Source organism: Octodon degus, unplaced genomic scaffold, assembly GCF_000260255.1.
Source record: "Octodon degus isolate 3935 unplaced genomic scaffold, OctDeg1.0 scaffold00017, whole genome shotgun sequence".
NCBI classification, from domain to species: Eukaryota; Metazoa; Chordata; class Mammalia; order Rodentia; family Octodontidae; genus Octodon; species Octodon degus.
In genome coordinates, this window is record NW_004524593.1 from 12443751 (window position 1) to 12465228 (window position 21478).

General features: G+C 34.3%; 1 protein-coding gene across 13 annotated transcripts in view; it reads left to right on the forward strand.

The window, feature by feature from the left end:
- Window positions 1-21478, forward strand: part of Cep170 (centrosomal protein 170) — a 166401-nt gene that overhangs the window by 83492 nt on the left and 61431 nt on the right. For 7 of the 13 annotated variants that reach the window (XR_002820175.1, XM_023710249.1, XM_023710254.1 and 4 more), the window contains 4 exons: window positions 1616-1739; window positions 4751-6577; window positions 13107-13344; window positions 19235-19412. Coding sequence is in view for 12 of the 13 variants with exons in the window: in XM_023710249.1 (XP_023566017.1) it covers window positions 1616-1739; window positions 4751-6577; window positions 13107-13344; window positions 19235-19412 (2367 nt within the window). In the remaining variant the exon portion in view is untranslated. The remainder of the gene's footprint in view (window positions 1-1615; window positions 1740-4750; window positions 6578-13106; window positions 13345-19234; window positions 19413-21478) is intronic. The other 6 variants (XM_004626835.2, XM_004626836.2, XM_023710252.1 and 3 more) reach the window with 4 other exon arrangements.

Here is a 21478-nt window from a genome sequence, read left to right on the forward strand (position 1 = left end):
CTTTCTTTTTTTTGAAAGATTTAAAGAGTATAAAATAAACTTATCATAGCTTCCCATTCTGTAATTGTCATTTCATTGCAATGGGAAGCCAGGCTTGGATTTTTAATGTGAGGTATCATTTTTAATTTCTACACCCGTAGGTCTTCTAAGTTGAATGCCTAGATTACTCTGGTCTTAAGAATTGCTAGCCTATGCCCATAAGTCCATGGAACCATATAAGGATTCTTTTTCATGTTTAACTATAAGGGTTTCTAAAGCACTTGCCTTAAGTACACAAATAGCTCTATATTCAGACTGATACAGAAAAATTCATCAAGTCTGAGTGATTTCTAGCTTCTTTTGCAAATGTTGAACTATTATAGAGAGAAGTTTAAAGCCTTGGCAGTTTGAAATCCCTAAAAATGTGATCTAGCAGATTTAATAATGAGACCTTGGAATGAATCTGACTACTTGGAGACATTTAGAGGGCTAGCAAATAACTTGTGAGTAGGCCTTTAGACTTCCTGTTTCCTATGATAGAATAGAGCAAACTCCTCTGGTCCATTCACAAAGCTGTGATACACATCTGTGCCTGTCTAGTGTCCTAGTAAATTTTAAGCTCAAAGAATTTTCCTTGGTACCCCATGAATGACTCTCCTTGAAAGAGGAGCAGTTGTCTCCATTTTGGCTGATCCTGACCCTATTTGCATGTATTAATATGTACAGAGCTGGCTCGGAGTTTTTCCTTATTCCTCCAGTTGGCTTTAAGCAATGCATATCAGTGGAGCCTAGGTGCCGGTGGTAGTCTTTGAAGACAGCAGGCATGCTGCTTCCTTGTATGAGCTGGGATGAGGCTGGATAAAGAGCCAGTACCTCAAAATAGAGGCTATGACTTCCTGGGACTTGAAAGATTGCACTTCAGAGCTGGAGCACTGACCCCAAAACATTAGATACTGTCTCAGTTGTGTTATGCAGCTTATTCTTCCTGCATATCCTTCTCTGCATATTGCAGAGGTGATTTCACTTTCCTGCCTAACCCACCTACAGCACTCATGTACTTCTGCCATTCTCACAGTCATTCATCCTCAAGCCACTCCTTTCTTTCATGAATAAATAAAACCTGGGTTCAGCCCTTGGTTGAGGCCTTTATTCTGACAGTGATTATCATGGCTGGACTTAGGGCCCCTGGCTCCCCATAACTACAAATATGTCTGTGTGTTGTTATTCTTGCCAAAGATTGCACTGAAAGGGGTAGGTTGGAATTAACTCACTAGAATTCCATTAACTTTTTATGGGATTACAAATATCAATTTACTGAGCCTCAGCAGTGAGGACCAGGCAGGGCTCTCTATATTTGGCACCCAACATGGCCAGAACACATAACTTTCTTGGTACAATGACCACTATCCAGAATCAGTACCCTTGTTTGTATTTAAGAAATATATCCTCCATAGTAATGAAATGTTGTAGTTAAAATAGACTGTATTGTACATAGGAGGAAATTTAATAAGTAATACATAATGGGGGTTAACAGTGGCTTTAAATATCATGTTTTAATATAAGTGAAAGAACTTCTCTTGTGAGAATAAGATTTGATCAGATGATGTAATTTAATTCTATTATTTTTCTCCTTTAGGCAGGCACATCTTCATCTGGAAGCAAACGTTGGGTTTCACAGTGGGCTAGTTTGGCTGCTAATCATACAAGGCATGATCAAGAAGAAAGAATGGAATTATCTGCACCCATTCCATTAGAAAGTGGTATTTTCCTCTTTCTCTACTTTTTCTTTAGCTCATTTATATAAATTCATTAAATCAGTTTTTTAAAAACTAATCTAGATCTGTATAGTGAGAAGTAAGTGCACATAAAGCATATTCACTTATTCTCCTGTTTGTAATACTCACAGTTGTTTGTTTTTTGTTTTTTCTTTACAGATAAAAAGTTGGGTTTTTTAGGTATTTTATATTTTAAGAGATTTTAAAGAGTGGAAAATTTCCAAATGTTAGCTTTTGTAAATTTTTATTTTGTGGCTCTGAGAATCAAACCCAGCTCCTCATACCCATGCTAGGCAAGCACTGTACACTGACCTATACTGTCAGCCCCAAATTTTTTTTCTTTAAAAGGTAATATGTTGACATGATCTAAAGTGATGGACACTTTGTAGGATTTACTAGTTCAATGTAAGGTACATTCTTTTTTTTTTTTTTTTTTTTTTTTTTTGTTAAAAATTTCTGGTATTCAAGGATGGTTTTAAAACTTTGTGGTTCTAGGGCCGGCCATATAGCTCAGCATACTAAAATGCCTGCTTAGGCAGAACACAGGGACTGGGGTTCAATCCCTGGCACCACACTACCATGCCAGCCCTGACCCCCGGAGCATGCTGAGATGTCCATTGAGACTGGGCATGGTGGTGTGAGCCTGTGATCCCGCGTTTAGAGTTTGAAAAACAAGAAGGATCACCACAAGTCAGATCTGTGCAGTGAGATCCTGTAGACCTGTAGACCCTGCACTAAATACATTAAAAAAAAATTTTTTTAAAGTAAAAACCTGTTCTACTCTCTGGTATTTGCTTATCTTAGTATAACAATTTTATTTTGATTGATAACATATGTCTCCTAAAGTATAATGCAAACTTAAGATAACTTCTGTATGAAGTAGATACATGAATTTACCTGTATTATATGTATAAATTATGAGTTTGAAGTACTGATTTAATTTTTCCACATACTATGTTCCTAAATCATATCTGTTAGTACCATGTATACAGTTAGAAATTGTTAATTTATAATTAATTTTTTTAAAAATCCAAGGTAAAGACTCATTTATGGTTTCCCCTTCAAAAAAAAAAAGAAAACTTGAAAAAGATGACCCCTACAGAAAATTTGTATGTGGCTATTTGTCTGTACTTACAATTTTGTTCTTGTTGAAAATAAAATTTTTTCACCTCTTGCTTATGGCACCCCAATCTCTGTTTTAAAAATTTTGAAACCAGCAAGTATTTGAAAGAGCTACTAAACAATGTAGTAGTAGAAAAGTGATGTCATGTATTTATTTGTCATAAGAGTAATTGATAATATTACCAGTAATCTTTTGGGGTAACAGCATCATTTCCAGGTTACTTCACATAAACCAGTCACTGTTTAGAAAACATGAGAGGACAGCATAAACTTATGACCTATAGCAAGATTATTAAGAGTTACCTATGAAAAACAAAATCCCACACTTTATAAAAAATAATATACCACTTAGCTTTCATGATCTTATTTTTATTAGGTTGTGAATAAATTTATAAGTATATAACTCCACTTATGAATTACCTAAAATGTTCATGTTAACTGTACATTGAGTATGTATTGTAACAATATAGGAGTAAACTTCAAAAAAATAAAATAACTACTCCATTTTAAATATTTCAGTTACCACTGAAGACATGTGTACATGCAAGAATAAACAAAATAACATATGACATCATTAAAGTTACATAAGAGTTTTATATTTTAACCATTCTGTTGTTGTGAAGTTTAAATGGTAAACTGTTAGGATTATAAAGGGAATAAAATGACCTGCAGAAGCTATCTCTAGTAATTTTTATATTTATCCCTAAGAGGGCCGGGGAGATGGCTCAGTAAAATAAGCGCTTGCCTGGCAAGCGCAAGGGTCTGAGTTCAATCCCTGGTTCCGCAAAAAAAAAAAAAAAAAAAAAAAATTATCCCTAAGAGATTTGGATGTATTATGTACTCATTTATATTTCCATGAAAAGACATATTTTTCTTAGAAATACATTCCATTTTTAATAATTAGGAATATTTTCCTTAAGTAGTATCAAATTCTTTCATGTGGAAATATCAAACTACAGTTTTTTTCTACTGGGTTCTACCTAAAAGGAAAAAAACAAGAAATCAATTTCTGTAAATGACCTTACTATATGAGAAGATGATTTAAAAGTCTCTTAGAATGTAGCATTATGAAATACTCTATTTTTATTTAATTTTTTTACATTCTTTTAATCAGCATTGAATTTTTTAAAGTTCTGTATTTTCTTTGAATTTTTTAAAGTTCTGTATTTTCCACTTCACTTAAAAAGTCCAAATATATTATTTTAAGTAAATAAAAATCCTAATTAAAAACTAGGTACATTATTTTTCTCTATTATGTAAGTGAAATTATAGCAGACAAATAGTATTTACTAAGCATTGTTTGTGTAATTCTGCAATATACATATATTCTCTTTTTTTGAGCAAACCTTAAAGACTTCTGTTAAAAAACTTTCTAATTATAAAAGCAGAAATGAATGTAGTGAACATGGCTGCTAAAAGTCTAAAGCAAGGAACAACCAGATACAGGTTTAAGATTACATAACCTTTGTCATCATGGTGCCTGTAGTTAATAACAATACATTTTGTTAAAAGAATAACTATTAAATGTTTTTACCACCCACCCCAAAAGTATATTTAATATGAGATAATGGATATGTTAATTAGCTGGACCTATCTATCTATATCTCATTATGTTTATATCCTAAATATATAGAGTTGTCAATTTAAAAATAAATATATTAAGAGAAAAAAATACTCAGATGACTCTCATTTTCATCTCATAGACTAGCTTTCCAAAATCCTCTGTAAGTAGATTATTAATTTGTGCAGTTTGAAATTATACTTGTTTTTTAAACCATGTAGTCACAGTGATGATTCATTTATTTTATACTTCTGCCCTAGTTAACTGGTTTTTTGTTGTTGTTTTTTTTTTTTTTTTTTTCTGTTTTTAACAGAGACAGGCATCAGTGAGTCTGGCATTTCTCTGAGAGGTACTGGCTCTGCAGCTTCCTTGGCTAGTCAGGGAGAAAGAAGGAGACGAACTCTTCCTCAGCTTCCCAATGAAGAGAAGTCTCTTGAGAGCTCCAGAGTAAAGGTTGTAACTCAGAGGTCAGAGATTGGAGAAAAGCAAGACACAGAACTGCAGGAGAAGGAAACACCTGTGCAGGTACACCAGAAAGACAAACAAGATGCTGATAGGGCCCTGAGTAAGATGAACAGGGCAGTAAATGGTGAGACTCTTAAAACCAGTGGAGATAATAAAACCCTGCTTCACTTAGGCAGCTCTTCTCCTGGGAAGGAGAAGAATGAGCCTGAGAAGGAAGCTTCTTTAGTAAAGCAGACACTAGCTAAAATCCAGCAACAACAAGAACAAAAGGAACAGGCCCAGTGGACACCAACTAAATTATCTTCAAAAAATATTTCAGGTCAGGTAGATAAATGTAGGGAGGATTCTTCTAAACAAGAGTCTCCGATTCCAGAAAAAATTCCAGGGCATTCTACTAGCAAAGGAGAAAGATTGATCCAAAATGAGAGCAAGAGAAGGAAGGCTGAAGAAACTGTGAAAAGTCAGATTACAAAAGGAGCAGATAAGAAGGAGTCCTCTAAGTCATTAGTGAGACAAGGGAGCTTCACTATAGAAAAACCTACCCCAAACATTCCCATAGAGCTTATTCCTCATATAAATAAACAGACCTCATCTACTCCTCCTGTAGCATTAGCACCTGCAAGTAGACTACGAGAAAGAAGTGATTCTTTGGAAACTGATTCTAGTATGGACACAACGCTTATTCTAAAAGACACAGAAGCAGTCATGGCTTTTCTAGAAGCTAAACTGCGGGAAGATAAAACTGATGAAGGCCCAGACACTCCCAGTTATAACAGAGATAATTCTATTTCACCAGAGTCTGATGTGGATACAGCCAGTACAATCAGTTTGGTTACTGGAGAGACTGAAAGAAAGTCAACTCAAAAGCGAAAAAGTTTCACTAGCCTGTATAAAGATAGATGTTCCACAGGTTCTCCTTCCAAAGATGTTACAAAATCATCTTCAGGTGCTAGGGAGAAAGTTGAAAAGAAAACAAAAAGTCGTTCCACAGATGTAGGTTCAAGAGCAGATGGCCGTAAATTTGTACAATCCAGCGGAAGAATAAGGCAGCCTTCAGTAGACCTAACAGATGATGATCAGACCTCAAGTGTACCTCATTCTGCTATCTCTGATATTTTGTCGTCTGACCAGGAAACTTACTCTTGCAAATCTCATGGAAGGACTCCACTTAACTCAACAGATGAGCATGTACATTCCAAACTGGAAGGAGGTAAAGGAACAAAATCTAAGACTTCTCCTGCGGCCTCAAGTTCATCCAGTAAATCAACCACTCTTCCAAGGCCACGACCTACCAGGACTTCGCTCTTGCGCAGAGCACGACTTGGTGAAGCTTCAGACAGTGAACTTGCTGATGCTGACAAAGCATCTGTTGCTTCTGAAGTATCCACAACAAGTTCAACATCCAAACCGCCCACAGGGAGGCGGAATATATCTAGGATTGATTTATTGGCCCAGCCACGTAGGACAAGGCTTGGCTCATTATCAGCTCGTAGTGACTCTGAAGCAACAATATCTAGAAGTAGTGCCTCTTCACGTACAGCAGAAGCCATCATTAGAAGTGGAGCCAGATTAGTACCATCAGATAAATTTTCTCCTAGAATTAGAGCTAACAGTATCTCTCGACTGTCGGACTCCAAGGTCAAAAGTATGTCTTCAGCTCATGGCTCTCCTTCAGGTAAATTGGATCCAGATTTTTCATAACAGCATGTTCTGTTCTGGGGCTCCTTATCTAAGAATTAAACTGCTAATTGTCTTTCCAAAATACAGAAGAGAAGGGAGGTGATGTAGAGGATCGTTTTTCATCTAAAATAATTTTATTTACATACTCATTGAACTGATTTAGGAATTTTTATTTTCTAGTTCATTAACATAGCTGAATTTTTCTGTCAAAGCTCTATTAGGAGCAGATGTGGTTGCTAATACCTATAACACCAGCTCTCTGAGAAGCTGAGGCAGGAGGATGGCAAGTTCAAGTCTATCCTAACCAATTTAGCAAGACTCTGTCTCAAAATAAGAAATTTTAAAGAGGCTGGGCTACCTGCCTGTATGCCTAGCCCTCAGGAGGCTGAGGGGATCACTGAGTTAAAGGCCAACCGGAATTACTTGGAAGACCTGTCTCAGAAGAGCTGTAGCTCAGTGAGAGGTCCTAGGTTCAATCCCCACTACCAGAATAGTAAAGTACACTAGTTATCTGTATTAAATAAGAATTAAGATTCTGCCTCCAAAAGCATGTGAACCTGAAGGGAAGCAGTATACCCTGTATTAGTCCTTTTAGTTAAATGAAATTGGTATTTTATTCTGTACTTTAAAATACAGAATATGCTTATATGCTTTATTTATACATTTTAAAGTTATGGTTTATGGTTGGAACCAATGAAAACTAAATTTATTTCAGTGAAAGAAGATGGATTTATGAGGCAGTGTGAATATGTGGGTCAAATTGAGCTATTTAATCGTGAATATTAGCTCAAAAATACTGTTACAGCCTTTAACTGTAATAATTCAATGTAACAGCTACAAAAACTACTTACTCCTTACCAGGAACTTAACCATTTTTGGCATATTTGCCAATTTGTATGTTACATATTCAAGGCTGAAGTCATTGAAAATACATTTGTGACTCTCAGAGTAACAGTGGAGTTGAGCGTATATTGTATAAGCATAGTGTTATTACCTCATAAACAGCCTCATGTTTGGGTGTGGCTGCAAAGGCCAGTGGGGGAGACCAGATTTTGTAAGACTTGAAGGCTTATGGCTGTTGTCAGTCAACCAACATCTAAGTGAACTTCAAGTCTTGAGAGTGGAGAGAAAGCTGGCCCACAACCCTTTGTTTTTTGTTTGTTGCATCTACCACAGTATATCCTGCAAGACCCCAAACTAATGGTACTTTGGGTATGCTGTTATATCACAGTTACTCACTTTCTGTTTTCTCCTCTCCACTGCTGCTTTCCTCCACTCCCTTTGCCTTTCTACATTAGTGGGTTGGTGATGACAGTCATAGTCTGTAGTAGGACTGGATGTAGGTTAAAGCTAGAGCACATACACTCATCATCCCAAAAGATTCGATGGGCATTTTCCTTACTACTGTAGTCCTTGTTTCCACACTTTAAGCTTTGGCAGTGGTTTATGAATTTATTTTCAAGTAGTTTACTACTGTCTTTTGGTTTATGTTTACCTAGTATTGTTATTCTATTTTTTATGTGTCCTCTTTTGAAATTCACATTTCCTTTGTGCTGCATTCAATGATGTATATGCTGATAAAGTTTCTGTTGTCATACTGCTTGTTTATTCTCCATTGAAGTAAATTAAAAATTTAAGTATTCTTCTCTCCTGACTTAAGCTCTGTAGCATAGAAGCTGTATGTTCGTTAGTAACATGGAGTGGTTCTTCTGCACTGGTTGACTAATTCAACCACATGAATTATCTGGTTTCGTTACTTTTTGTTTGGCATGAGAGGTTTATTTGAGATATACTCCAAGAAGGATTATCAAATTTAAGAAGCAGCTATAAAATGCCTTTATATAGACAAGTTTTGTTTTCTGTTTTGAACACAGAACTTCTTAATCGTTTTTTCTCTTAAGAAAAACCTTGGCTTCCTTAAAGAGATTTCCTAGCAGAAATTGCAAGACATGTTTTTGCTCTTCATACTTACTAGCAATATAGCAAATAATTATAGTCATGAAATTTTAAAGCTAGAGGAGTTATTTACTGTGGAGACTGAACCTAGAGATAAAACGACCTGCCATGCACATACCACCCTGAAAGGGCAGGATGAGAAAGTAAAGCTTTTGATTCTTAGTCTGTTGCTTTTCTGCCACATTTATTCTAGCTGTAGGAAATAGTATTGTGTTCTAGCTTCCAGAAGATTACTAAAATCTAGTGAATTGTTATATCAATATGTACAAGGTCAGTATTACAATATAATGGCTTTGATGGTGTTTAGTAAAATCTTTGTAATTCTGATATTTTACACAGTTCATATTCTCCATGCCATTTAATGGGCCTAAAGCCACATGGTGATCAAGATTGTAAATTCAGATTTCCTCAAGATCTCTGTTTTATAGCATTTTATGTTATACAGAAGAACAGTGACTACAATCTTTCAATGCATCTGAACATACTAAAATAAGTGCTCAAGAATAGGTGGCATGAAAAGCTTAAAAAACAAAACAACAAAATACCCCAAACATACTGGCTTGATTTCGTTAATTGAGGTAACTTTGACATTTCTATTTAGGATAACTATGTTACTTTAAATAGGAAAAGAAAAAGCATTTGCTCTTGGAATATGATTTAAAATAATGTGGAATCATACTGGTGTACTTAGTGTAGCTATGCTGATTGTAAACTTGAAGATCTTGAAATTAACTGAACCTAACACGTGATTATTAGAAATAATTTCATATTGGGATGTACCTTAGATCTTGTAAATTAATGTATAGAATACAATTTGAATATTGGAAATACTAGGTTAAAATTTATTTTCTCTGATATAATTTGGTTCTGAAAGTTTAATTGGTCCCTTCACCAATTCTTTTAGTGATTATTCAATACCAAATTATAATTGAAACATCCATCTTCCTTTTTATATATTTAAAGTTTGAGGACCCTGAATTACCAAAATAAAGCAGTAGGTTGTTTTTATGTTTCACTTTAAAAGTACAGACATTGTTAATATCCTTAGAATTTTTTGAGACCATTCTCTTTTCCTTTTTCATCTTCATATCTTACAAAAATAGAAGTGAAGTGTAAGGTATACATGGCTACATTTAATTCTTCCTCTAAGTTAAAAACCAAAACAGTGTTGTTAGGGATTTTTTTCCCCAAGTTATTTTATTGCTGTTTGTTCATATGAGTTCTTTGTATGTACAAAACATGCTAGTAGTTTAGTTTCCCACTGGAAAATTGTCATATAGTATTAGCACATAATGCTAACTCCATAGTCATAAATATTTTAGGGTCAGTAAAATTTCAATTACAAGAAATTAAAACACTGACATACAGGATATGAGTAATTTTTTCTTTTTAATACTTTAGACATTATTGATGATAGTATGTTTTATAGCAGTGAATAGATAGTGAATAGTAAATATAGTAGTTTATTAATTCCACAAAGATGTTGCACATTTTGCAACAAAAATAAATTTTATTATTAATATTGTCTCGTTTCAGATGAACAGCAAGATTAAGGCCATCTTGAGGTTTTTCTCTCATTTTATTGTGTTATTAAACATTTTATCAACTAATACTCCCTTAGAGATTGGCATTTTAAACACCTTTAGAACAAATTTTCAAATTAATGTTGTCATTAAACACTTTAGTAATATTTATCTGTCAAACAAGCTTAATCATATAAATTTTTTTTTTTCCCCTTACTATGCAGCTTGGACTCATAGTGATCCTCCTGTCTTCAGCCTCCCCAGTACTGGAATTTCTAGAAATTGCTATTTAAAGAGGATAAATTTTTTTTTAAAAAAAGAAATTATTCTTGAAGATAGGTAAAAATCAGAAAAACTCATTCCAAAATAGCTTTATTAGAAATGGAAAATATAAACCTTTCTGAAAATTGTAGAGCACTTAGTATAGTAAAGAATAGGTTTTGAGCTTTGGGAGTCAGTAGACTCAATTTATATTTATTAACAAAGCAGTTCTGGGCGTATTTTTTAAATTATGTTCCATTTTTCTACCTTTTCATATTCATTTTTCATTCTTATTTTAGCCCTCTGTTTTAAGGAACAACTCTAAAGGTGTTATATCATCCAGTTTTTAAAATACCTTCTTTTGATTTCTTCTTTAAGGTTATTGCTATAGATGTTAGTATTCTTTGAGATACACTTATAAAATTAGTTATAAACTTTTTGAAAGCTTTTTCTTTTGCTGTCATTCCTCACAATGTAATTATTTTATAATCCGGTGACTTAGGCTATTAAACTTTAATTGTAATATTGACCTGCTTCCATATTGTCACTTAATATTTATTATAGATTAGTAGCACTTGATACCCAATGTCATATTCTGCTTTCCTATACAGTACTCTGCCATTCGTGAAGTATATCAGCTGTCAATGCCATTCTTGCAAAATTATTTCAAATTACCTTAGTTTAATAATACTGGCTTACGTTTTTATTTTTCTTCAGTTTAGTTTTTTTTATTTTTTTATTTTATGTATTTAGGACAGGGTCCACAGGGTCTCACTATGTAGATCGGACTTGTAGTGATTCTCCTGTTTTCAGCCTCCCAAGCTCTGGGATTACAGGAGCGTGCCACCACGCCCAGTCTCAGTCACATATCAGTGCGCCCTGGGGGCAGGGCTGGCATACAGTTTAATAAAAATTCTTTGTTATTGGTTTTATTTTTGTGTTCAGTTTTCAATTATAGGTATGGTGACCATAGTTTCCCCATAAAAAGGAAACGTGATCTTTTTCTTATTTATGAATTACATTATACAATATCAAAGTTAACTTACTCTAAACAGTTCTTACTTTATTTCACACTTTTTATAAAACTTTTCTAATTGTAAATGCAATTCATCAGAATTTTCATATGTCTAGAAATGAGTGAAATTCTACCACAGTAAGAGCATTATCTGTGTTTATAAATTATATCACATATTAAAATCAGAGAAACTGTTTTTAAGCCCCATGTTAAAAAAAGAAACTATGATTGCCTAGAGTCCTCTATATGTATTTGTGTAAACTTTTACAGAGTACCATGAGCTTTCTGCTTATCTTCATTCTGTTGTACTAATGAATCTAGATTGCGAAAACCCAGAAGTTCAAAATATAAGTATGAGTCAGAACAAATGGGTAGGCTCTAATATGTGGCATCTTCTTTATAATAGATTTGTTTGTTTGTTAAGCCAACTCTGATGGCAGTGTGTGTCAGTTTTTCTTCTAAAAACCAGTTAAGACTTAGGCAAAAATACAGTTTTTGAAGGAAAGAATAGGAAGACTATAAAATTCTAATGGAAAAGCATGAGGGAGCTCGGGACATCATTAACCTATGCCAATTAAGGCAGTTTCTGATAGAGTAAATGAGCACCCAGAGAAGGGGGAAGAATGAAAACTTAAAAACTTTATAGTATTGCTAAGGTTTCTTACCATAAATAGCTAAAACAGCTGCTTCTTACTCGGTTCGAGGAAAAACATTTTTGTTCCCAGAAATTAATTGATTTATTAAAAAAATTAAAGTTTTCCTACCAGACACTTTGCTAAGTACAGATTAGAGAATCTAACAGATATGGCTCCTGCCCCCTATGAAGTTTAGCATTATCTGTCCTTCTATTTATGCCTCACAAATTATTTGTATGTTTTGATTCTCATATTAACAGTAGTAGTGAAGTGTCTGCATTAATTTGTCTTCTGATCTTTCAAATGTGTCAGCAATATCATTTTTAAATGTTTTTACTAACCTTAAATAAGAAAGTGATCATCACTTTCTTTAATGTGATCAATCACAATATCTTCTGTGCCTTAAATGTTAATGGTTGTGAGAATAGCTTGTAGTTTTGCTCTTCGTAAATTTTATGCCATTGTCTCTCTTCACCATATGCTTTCAGTGTCAAAGCAGCAGTGTTGTATTGAGGATGCTTTGTTGTGTTTTTTACCATGTAAAAAGCTTTTTTCCAACCATAGCATAACAGGATGTTGAATGACAGAGGTAATGGTGTTTTTTTTTTTTTTTCTGCCATAAAGGCATAATTTCCACAGCAGGAATTATGCACATTTGTATGTTGGGAAAAGAGGGTGTTTATCATCTCCATGTTGAAAGTCCTTGTGGCATGAGGAAATCTTTTCCCTTATTTTTCTTTTTTTGTTGTTGGTGGTGTTGTTGCTGTCGTCTTTTTAAAAATTCATACTCAACTTAGAAATACTTACAATTGAAAAATGCCCAAGTTAAACATGTATGAGTAGAGCTTGCATAGTTGTTTATCATTAGTGAAATTTGTCATCTGAATGTTTATTCACTACACTATGGAAAACACGGTCTTTCAACTGTTTTTAATTATTCATTGTTTTTAATCACCGAAGTGTAATGTTTATTTAGGAGTAGTAGAATGATAGTTTTTGTGAGGTATGTGTGTCACTTACTGAAAATTGTGCTGTGTGTACGTACACTCATAGTGTTTTGAAATCATGATTTTTATTTTATCTCCTTTAAATGATAATATAATAATTCTTTTTTTAATAATTAAACTAATTTAGTAAATTCAAGATGGAGGCGCTTTCCTACTGATTATGCTTCCACCTCAGAAGATGAGTTTGGATCAAACCGTAATTCCCCTAAACATACCCGTCTGCGTACTTCTCCAGCCCTGAAAACCACTCGCTTGCAGAGCTGTGGGTCAGCAATGCCTACTAGTTCCTCCTCCTTCAAGCACCGGATCAAAGAGCAGGAAGACTACATCCGAGATTGGACTGCTCATCGTGAAGAGATAGCCAGGTTGGTTTTGAGAAGTATCTTTAAGAGTTGGAAATTTTCAGCATTCAACTTGGTATCAAAGTTTTAGCTTTTGCTTGTTCTGTACTAATAGTCTAAGACATGAAATTTGCCTGTGATGATGAACTCAGTTTTCTCAGCTGAATTACTGTTCAGAGCTTCTTTTTATTTTAAAATATTTTATTTAATACTGGTGCTATTTAATTATTGTACAACATGTTAGAGAATTGTTTTGGTCACCGTACTCTTTTAAAATTTGTAATAAAGTTGCTGATGATGAAGTATAACTTTTGAATCATAGTGTCAGCTTTGCCAGACTAAGAATTGTGCAGGCAGGATTACTTTCTTTTTAACTTCTTACCTACTGGTGAGAGATGTGTTGGTAATATTCTCTGGGGCAAATTAGGATAGATAGATTTTCCCTAATGCATTTGAGTTCATTAAAGTACAATTTGTTTGAGCCTTTAATAAATCCAAATGTGATTATTTTGAATATGAAATCTGTTCACTGTCACCTTTAGATTATGTACAAAAAATAAAATTTATTCTGCACATGTGATTTTTATTTAATAAGTTACTGTGGTTGAGCACATAAGAGAAACTATAATTAAACATATGCTATAGTAGTTCAAAAGGTAAGTTTTTTTTTATTTAAAGCTTATAAGAGGTTAACTTTTACTGTAGTATTGCATATGTTGCCTAAACACTTTCACTGTGTATATATGCCAAAATTATTTTTGCCTTTAACTTAAGATGCTACTCTTCAAGTTTTATACTTAATAGTTCACAGGTGTTATTAAAAACAGTAACAAACTTTTGCTATACTTTCATGGTGTTTCATGTTCTTTTCTTTGTTGACTTCTGTAAATTGTGATTTTTTTTTTTTTTTTGTGGTTCCTTAGTTCAGTGTTTAGGTTTTATTAGTTTTTAAATGACTATTCACTTGTACTTACTTTTATTTTCAAAGAATAGAACCTTCTGGTCTCATTGTCCTGCTTAAAACATTTTAGTTTTATAATGCAAGTAGCTTTTTATGAGATTGTTGCATCATATTTGGCCAGTTTTAGTTATATTTGATAATACATATAGAGATTATTTTATATTTGCTTTGGGATCCATGTGTCATCCTGGGCTCATAGAATGCTCACCAGTGAGACTAAACCCATTATCTGTCAGGGCACACTGGCAGCAGCAGATCTTGCGTGTCTCATTATTTTCTCTTTCCAGTGAGAAATGTCCACCTGCACAGGGTTGAGAGAGTGGACTGTATATGTCTGGCAGGTGCTCTCAGCGCCTCCTTTCAATCTCTCACACCTAAGTGAGACAAACGTTTTTCTGGGCCAAAACTGCCACCTTCTCCCAAATAGAGCAGAGTTATAGTACAGAGAGAAGAAGGAATAATGGCTGTACATTGTACTTTCACTTGGTAGTATTTTGTTTTGTTCATGATACTACATTGTCTTTGTGATTCATTATGTGTAATAGGATTCTAAGGCTAACCTGGTTGGCCTTTAATGACTTTCGTGTCTTTCCCCTCTATTTTATCAGTAGTGCTGGACTAATAAAATATCTTTAGGATTTTAATTTTTCAGCTGCATATCCCACAGCCAGAGAACTATCATATTTTAAATGGAAAATAAAATAGAGGAAGGAAGGATGTAAATATGGAAAGAAGGCTGCGGAGCTGCAGATGTGACTCAGGAAGCCCTGGGTTTAATCCACAGCACTGTCAAAACAAAAAGTTACTCATGCTTACCATACCAGCACTTTGGGAGACTGAGGCAGGAAAGTCACAAGTTTGTATCTTGTGCCTATGCATTTTAGTTGAGACCTTGTTTCAGAATGAATTAGGACTGAGGATGTAGCTGATTGCAAAAGTCCTGGGTTCAATACCAAGTGCCACAAAAAAATGATATTTAATATTAGTATGGTGCATTGTTAATTTAGCTTGGTGTGAAAAAAATTATTTTCAAAAGAATTACAAACTAAAAACATGAGAAATAATTTTATTCCCTTAAGTGGACTACTGCTGTCATTTAAAGAAAACCACACTGAAATCATTATTTACTGAACAGATACCATCTTTACTGCAGGACAAATAATTTAAAGTTGTTTGGCAGCTTGGACTCATGGTGATCCTCCTGTGTCAGCCTTCCCAGTGCTGAGAATATAGGCGTGCACCACCACGTGGCCAGCATTCTGCACCCAGGATTCTAGGGATAGCACAGCATGCATTATGGGGATCGAACCCAGATTCTTACACTTGCTAGGCAGGCACTTAGCCTGCCAAGGTATCTCTTCAGCCTCTGGGACAAATAATTTAAAACATAAGTTATGCCGGAAGACTCTAATTTTCAGTAGAATTGCAAGATAACTTGAAGATACTTCAGTATTTTTAATTCATTATTATACATGTCATCATATCATTCAATTGTATTTTCTAGGAGTTAGCAATGTTTTAAGAGTTAACAGGCAGTTTATTACAGCTGTGTAATCCCAGAGTGTTAAAAGGCAGAGCTAGTGTAATATTGCACCTTCACTTTGACTTTCACTTCCACAGATGATGTTCTGACTTAGTACACACCTCTGCAGACTTTTGTGTCAAATATACATAAGTTTCTTGTATATCTTTTATATCTATATAGACCCTTTCAACTTAACAGAGTTTTTAAGTCCTCCCATAAGCATAGTGTAGTGTTTAGTTTGAGGGGACTATGAGAGTAGTATTGTTACAGATCTTAATAATTTATGTTTTGTTCCTTTGGAACAGTCCCATTCAAAAATTTGTAAGGAAAAATGAAATTGTGAACTGCGTGTTATCTTCTAAAATTTCATGCTTAAATTTTTACTGACAGTATAAAGGAAGCACATGGATTATAAACCCCAAAGTGTATGTCATTTTAGATTTTCTTTAGATTTGAAAGGGATGGAGAAATATAATGTGAGAGCTTAGATTGAGCAACCGTATGAATAGCTACACATACTAAATTGATTTATTTGGAAGATACCTATAATTTTATTTCTGATTATCACCTTTTAGAATTCTTTTTAATAATTTTAGTAGAAACTGAGACTTTTAAGCAATATAATGTAAATTTATTATTGAGTTAGCTTTAAAGTAGGAATCTTCATATATCAAGAAAGCTGGCATATACGTGCTAGCAGATGAAAAAGAATACTTTTAGAGTGCCTTATTGCGTTAACAATAGATACTGCATATGTACTAAGAACTGTTGAAGGCACATGTGACGTTGTCTGTCTATAATTCTAGCTACTCAGCAGAAGAATCAAAAATTAAAGGTTAGCTTGAGCCTGGGCAACTTAGTTAGACTGTCTCAAGATCAGAACAACTATCTAGAGCTGTACCTCAGGCACAGAGCACTGGCCTCACCACGATAAGGCCCTTAGGTCATCTTCCACAGCTAGGGGAAGGTTTCACTCTTTAAAACAATTTTACCGGGCTGGGGAGATAGCTCGGTGGTCTAAGGCACCTGCCTGGCAAGTGCAAAGAATCAGGTTTGATCCCTGGTGATGCATGTTGGGCCAGCCCCGTGCCAAGCTGGCCACCGAAACCGGGCGTGTTGGTGTATGCCTCTAATCCCAGAACTGGGGAGGCTGAGATAGAAGGATCAGTATGAGTCTGAGCTGTATAGTGAGACCCTGTACCAAAGAGAAGAGGAAGGGAGTGGAGGAGGGAGGGAAGGAGAAAGGAAAATAAAACACTTTTACTGTATACTGTGTGAAAATTAGGAAATGTTTGTTGAAGGTATTTTTTTCTAATGAGTTCATACTGCTTTCCACAGATATGAGAAAGGCGTTTTTCTGAATCTCTGCAGAGTAAAAATAATTTTAAGAAAGAGTTTTGGATCTATCGGTATTTATCTTTGGTTAAATCTTACTGAATTTGGTTATTCTGTTTCTCATCCTATTTCATTTATTTCATGAAAGAATTGACTATACATGTTGAGTATGCTTTATCCTAAGGCAGGCCTAGAAATGGTTCTCATTTTAGAAATTTTAGTATTTTGAAATATTTGCAGATACACAATGAGACAGTTTAGGGATGAGACCCAAGTCTAAATTCAAAATTCATTTATGTTTTATGTAGTCCTATGCACTTAGTTTTAATTTGTAGTGTCATGCTGATGCTCAGAAGTTTTGGACTTTGGAGCCTTCCAGATTAGGGATGCTCGTATATACGGGAACACATTAAACCAATTCTCAGAATAACCAACTCAAACATTAACACTTTGAAAAAAAGAAAAGAAAAAACAAATCATATATACAGAATATAATATGAAGTGTAGTGTGACATAGTGAGATCTAGCTAGGCCTCTTTGTGACCTTAGCCTACAAATGGTCACGTGGCTTCTCCTAAGCATTTTCTTATCTGTAAAATAAGATGACTAGTACAAATGCTAAGATTCTTTATAAGGCATAGTGCTTGCTCTTCTGAGCTCCATGAGTATAGGGAGCTGACCATTTTTTAAACCATTGTAGCCCTTGAGACTCAGTACAGTGCCTAGAACATAGTAGCAGAACATTAAATAGTTGTTTATCCTACTTTTTTGCAGTGGTAAATAACAGAAAATTTAACTCATTTTTAATAAAGTCATCATAATTGCTTGTGTTGGTCCATAAACTTCCAACAGATCTCCTTTTAAATGTAGTTAACTTTTTACACAATTACTGCTACGTATTTTTTGAAATTTTGTCTTTCAAACTAATATTTTCCTTAAGGTTTAGAAAGTTACTTTGTTCTTACTTTGGATTTTCATGTTGCAGAAGCTTTCACTAAGATTTTAAGACCATTCTGTCATTCCAAACCCTTTCCTATGGAAGTAGTCACATTGAATTTTATGCTCAGTGGATGCTTAATGTGGGAGAATTATGTATGTAATTAATTTGCAGTTTTTGTTGAATAATGCAGGAACAGTAATAGTAGGCTTTGTAAGTTATGTTTCAAAAATGCTAAAAGAAAAATGTCTGTTTTCCTCTTTGATTATCACTAGTAGTAGCCGTTACTTAGGTCATCAGTTTGTGTGGCTGAAATCATAAACAACTATATGGAAATATATGCTCATCCTATAGTCTGCTCCAGTGTTAGATACTCCAGAGCTAAGGTTATGAGCAACCCACTCACCGTTTCTGAGAATGTGTCCTCAATAAAATCAGATAAGTCCTTCCTCACAAGTACTTTGTGATCCTCAAATGACAGTGTATAGTAGAAAGTACTGTGCTAAGAGTTTTTAACTCCTCAATGCTATACACCCTTTTCCATCTTGTGAAGCTTCTGGGGCTGTCTCAGAGTTCTTCTGAATACATACACACTTAAAATTACCAAGAATTCCAATTATATTGAAATGCAGTTAGCAAACAACTTTAAAGTTATTGAGTAGCATATGGTTCTTTAAGATTTTGATAAAATAGTATTGTGGGTTTAATGATTAGTCATTTTGAAGAAATGATATATTTGAGAATTGAATAGCAACTGTGGTTTGTTGCCCATATTTATAATTGAAGGATATGCCAGATATCAGTTGGACATCGGGGAAAATAATGTTGTCATCTCTTAACCAAATTCAGAGACACCTTGAATTATGTGACCTCCAAATTGAATAATGCTTTAATTTAAAGCCATATTTCTACTTCAGCATGTTGTATATTTTTCAAGATGGCATAGATTATTTGGAATTAGTTTCATTAATACTAATTTTGGGACTTTAAATCTAAGACTTTGAGTATTAAAATAGTTATGATTCTCTCCAAAGTATTTAAATTTGAGGTATATAAATCTAAAATTTAGAAATACAGTTTATATAACTGATTCTGTTGTGTTATTATTTTTAGAGTTCTTATTTAATTGAATTAAACTTCTTTTTTAAAATACCAGGATCAGCCAAGATCTTGCTCTCATTGCTCGGGAGATCAACGATGTAGCAGGAGAGATAGATTCAGTGACTTCATCAGGCACTGCCCCTAGTACCACAGTAAGCACTGCCGCCACCACCCCTGGCTCTGCCATAGACACTAGAGAAGAGGTAGGAGATCTTCATGGAGAAATGCATAAGGTTCTTTCTTTTCTTTATTTCTTTTGCTTTTAGCTTTCTGCTTATTTTACTTACATCCACCCTCCCTGTTTGCATGAAGCTCTGCATTTTCCAACTTTGCTTTAACAATTTCTTTTATGTTTTTGTAACAAAACTACTACAGGCTAACATTTGATCTATTAACACGTTTAGAATAAGTACTTTGCCTGCTAATTTCTGGTCCAGAGCTTTACTTGAAAAGTGGGTATAAATTTGAGAAGCAAACCAAAAATTGAAAAATGATAGTATAAAGTTTATATATGAAAATACTCATAAAGAGGTATTTTCATTGTTAACCAGTCAATATTTCTAATAGCAAAGAAAAAAGCATTCTACAGTTTTCATTACTTTAAATAATTCTGTTTTGAAAATACACACACAGAAACTGGGTGTGGTGGCGCGCGCCTGTAATCCCAGCACTTGGGAGGTTGTAAACAGGAGAATCACTACAAGTCTGATCTAGTAGTGAGACCCTGAACACCCTGTAGACCCAGCCCCAAAAATTCAAAAAATAAATACACACACAGATATTTTGAGAATTGAAAAGTATATATATATATATATATATATATATATATATATACACACACACACACACACACACATACAGAGTACTGTGGGAACATGTTAGCATATGTAAACTATAGCTCCACTAAGGCCTCCTGTCATTAACAACATTGTTCCAGAATACATCTGACCTGTAAAATTCATATCCATTTATCTTTTGTCCCTCAGTAGCCATGGGAGATTTGTGCTAATATTTTCTCTCCCTTCTACAAATATCAGAATCTGAGGAGGCTCATGCCCCTTATTAGTCAGTGGTACACTATGTGTGCATAATTTGTATAATCCTTCTATCGACATGAAAGCGTCTCCAGAGTACTTACAGTACCCAATACAGTGTGAATGCTGTGTAAGTCGAATGCTCAGTTGTTTGGGAATGATGACAAGAAAGCTTGTACATGTTCAGTACAGATTTATTTTTTAAAAAATAATTCCTCTAATGAGTCCCCATTATGTGGAAGATTTCTGGCCATTTTAGCTGTTTTGATCTGGGGCAGAATGGCAAGCAAAGAATCAGCATATAATAGGATGAACAAGCGTTGGAAAACTATTGCCTTAGTACCTGTTTTCATATGACCTAAAGTGGGCCTGGAGATGGCTCAGTGGAGTAAGTGCTTGCCTGACAAACACAAGGGCCTGAGTTCAATCCCCAGTTCCGGGAAAAAAAATTCATATGACCTACAAACCAGAAGTGGCTTTTGTGTTTTTCAGTAATTGAAAATATAAGAAGACAAATAATAATCATAATATGAAATTTATATATATTCACATTTCAGTGCTCATAAATCAAGTTATATCACAACATTTCCATACTCATTTGTTTGTCTATGGCTGTTTCTATGCTGTGGTGGCAGAATTGAATAATTAAAGTGGAGACTGTATGGTTGCAAAACCTAAAATATTGTTTATCTGTCACTAAAGAAAATGTTGCCAGCCTTTAATACTGATGTCATTTCTAAATAGTAACCCAAATGGCAGACTTGATTCCAGTACACTGTCTTGATATTTTTCTTTAGTTGCTTTTTGTTACATTTCTTCTCTTGTTTTTTTAATCATCACTTGTTTGTTTTTCTTCATATGTGGACTAATTTAATAAATGATACTTCATCTGTGTAGAGTTTTGTTACCTTATTGATTAATTTTACCTATATATAAAATCATCCTTATTGGTAAAAAACAAAAGGATCTTCTTGATGGCAAGACATACACGTTTCTCTGGTACATTTCAAATGATGACATTATTTTCTCAACTTTCTAACTAAATTTTATCTAACATGATTGTACAGTCACTCAGACCCAATAAAGTAACTTAAACATTTAATTGGATAGGCTTTCATTTTTCCTTTTTATTTCAGAATATTATAGTAGTTTATTCCTTCAGTAAACATGTTGCGTACTCTTGTATGTCTATAATTTGCACTGTAGGTGGCAGTAGATCATTATTAGATGTGTAATTGCTGTAGCATTCTTCAGAGTTTGACTAA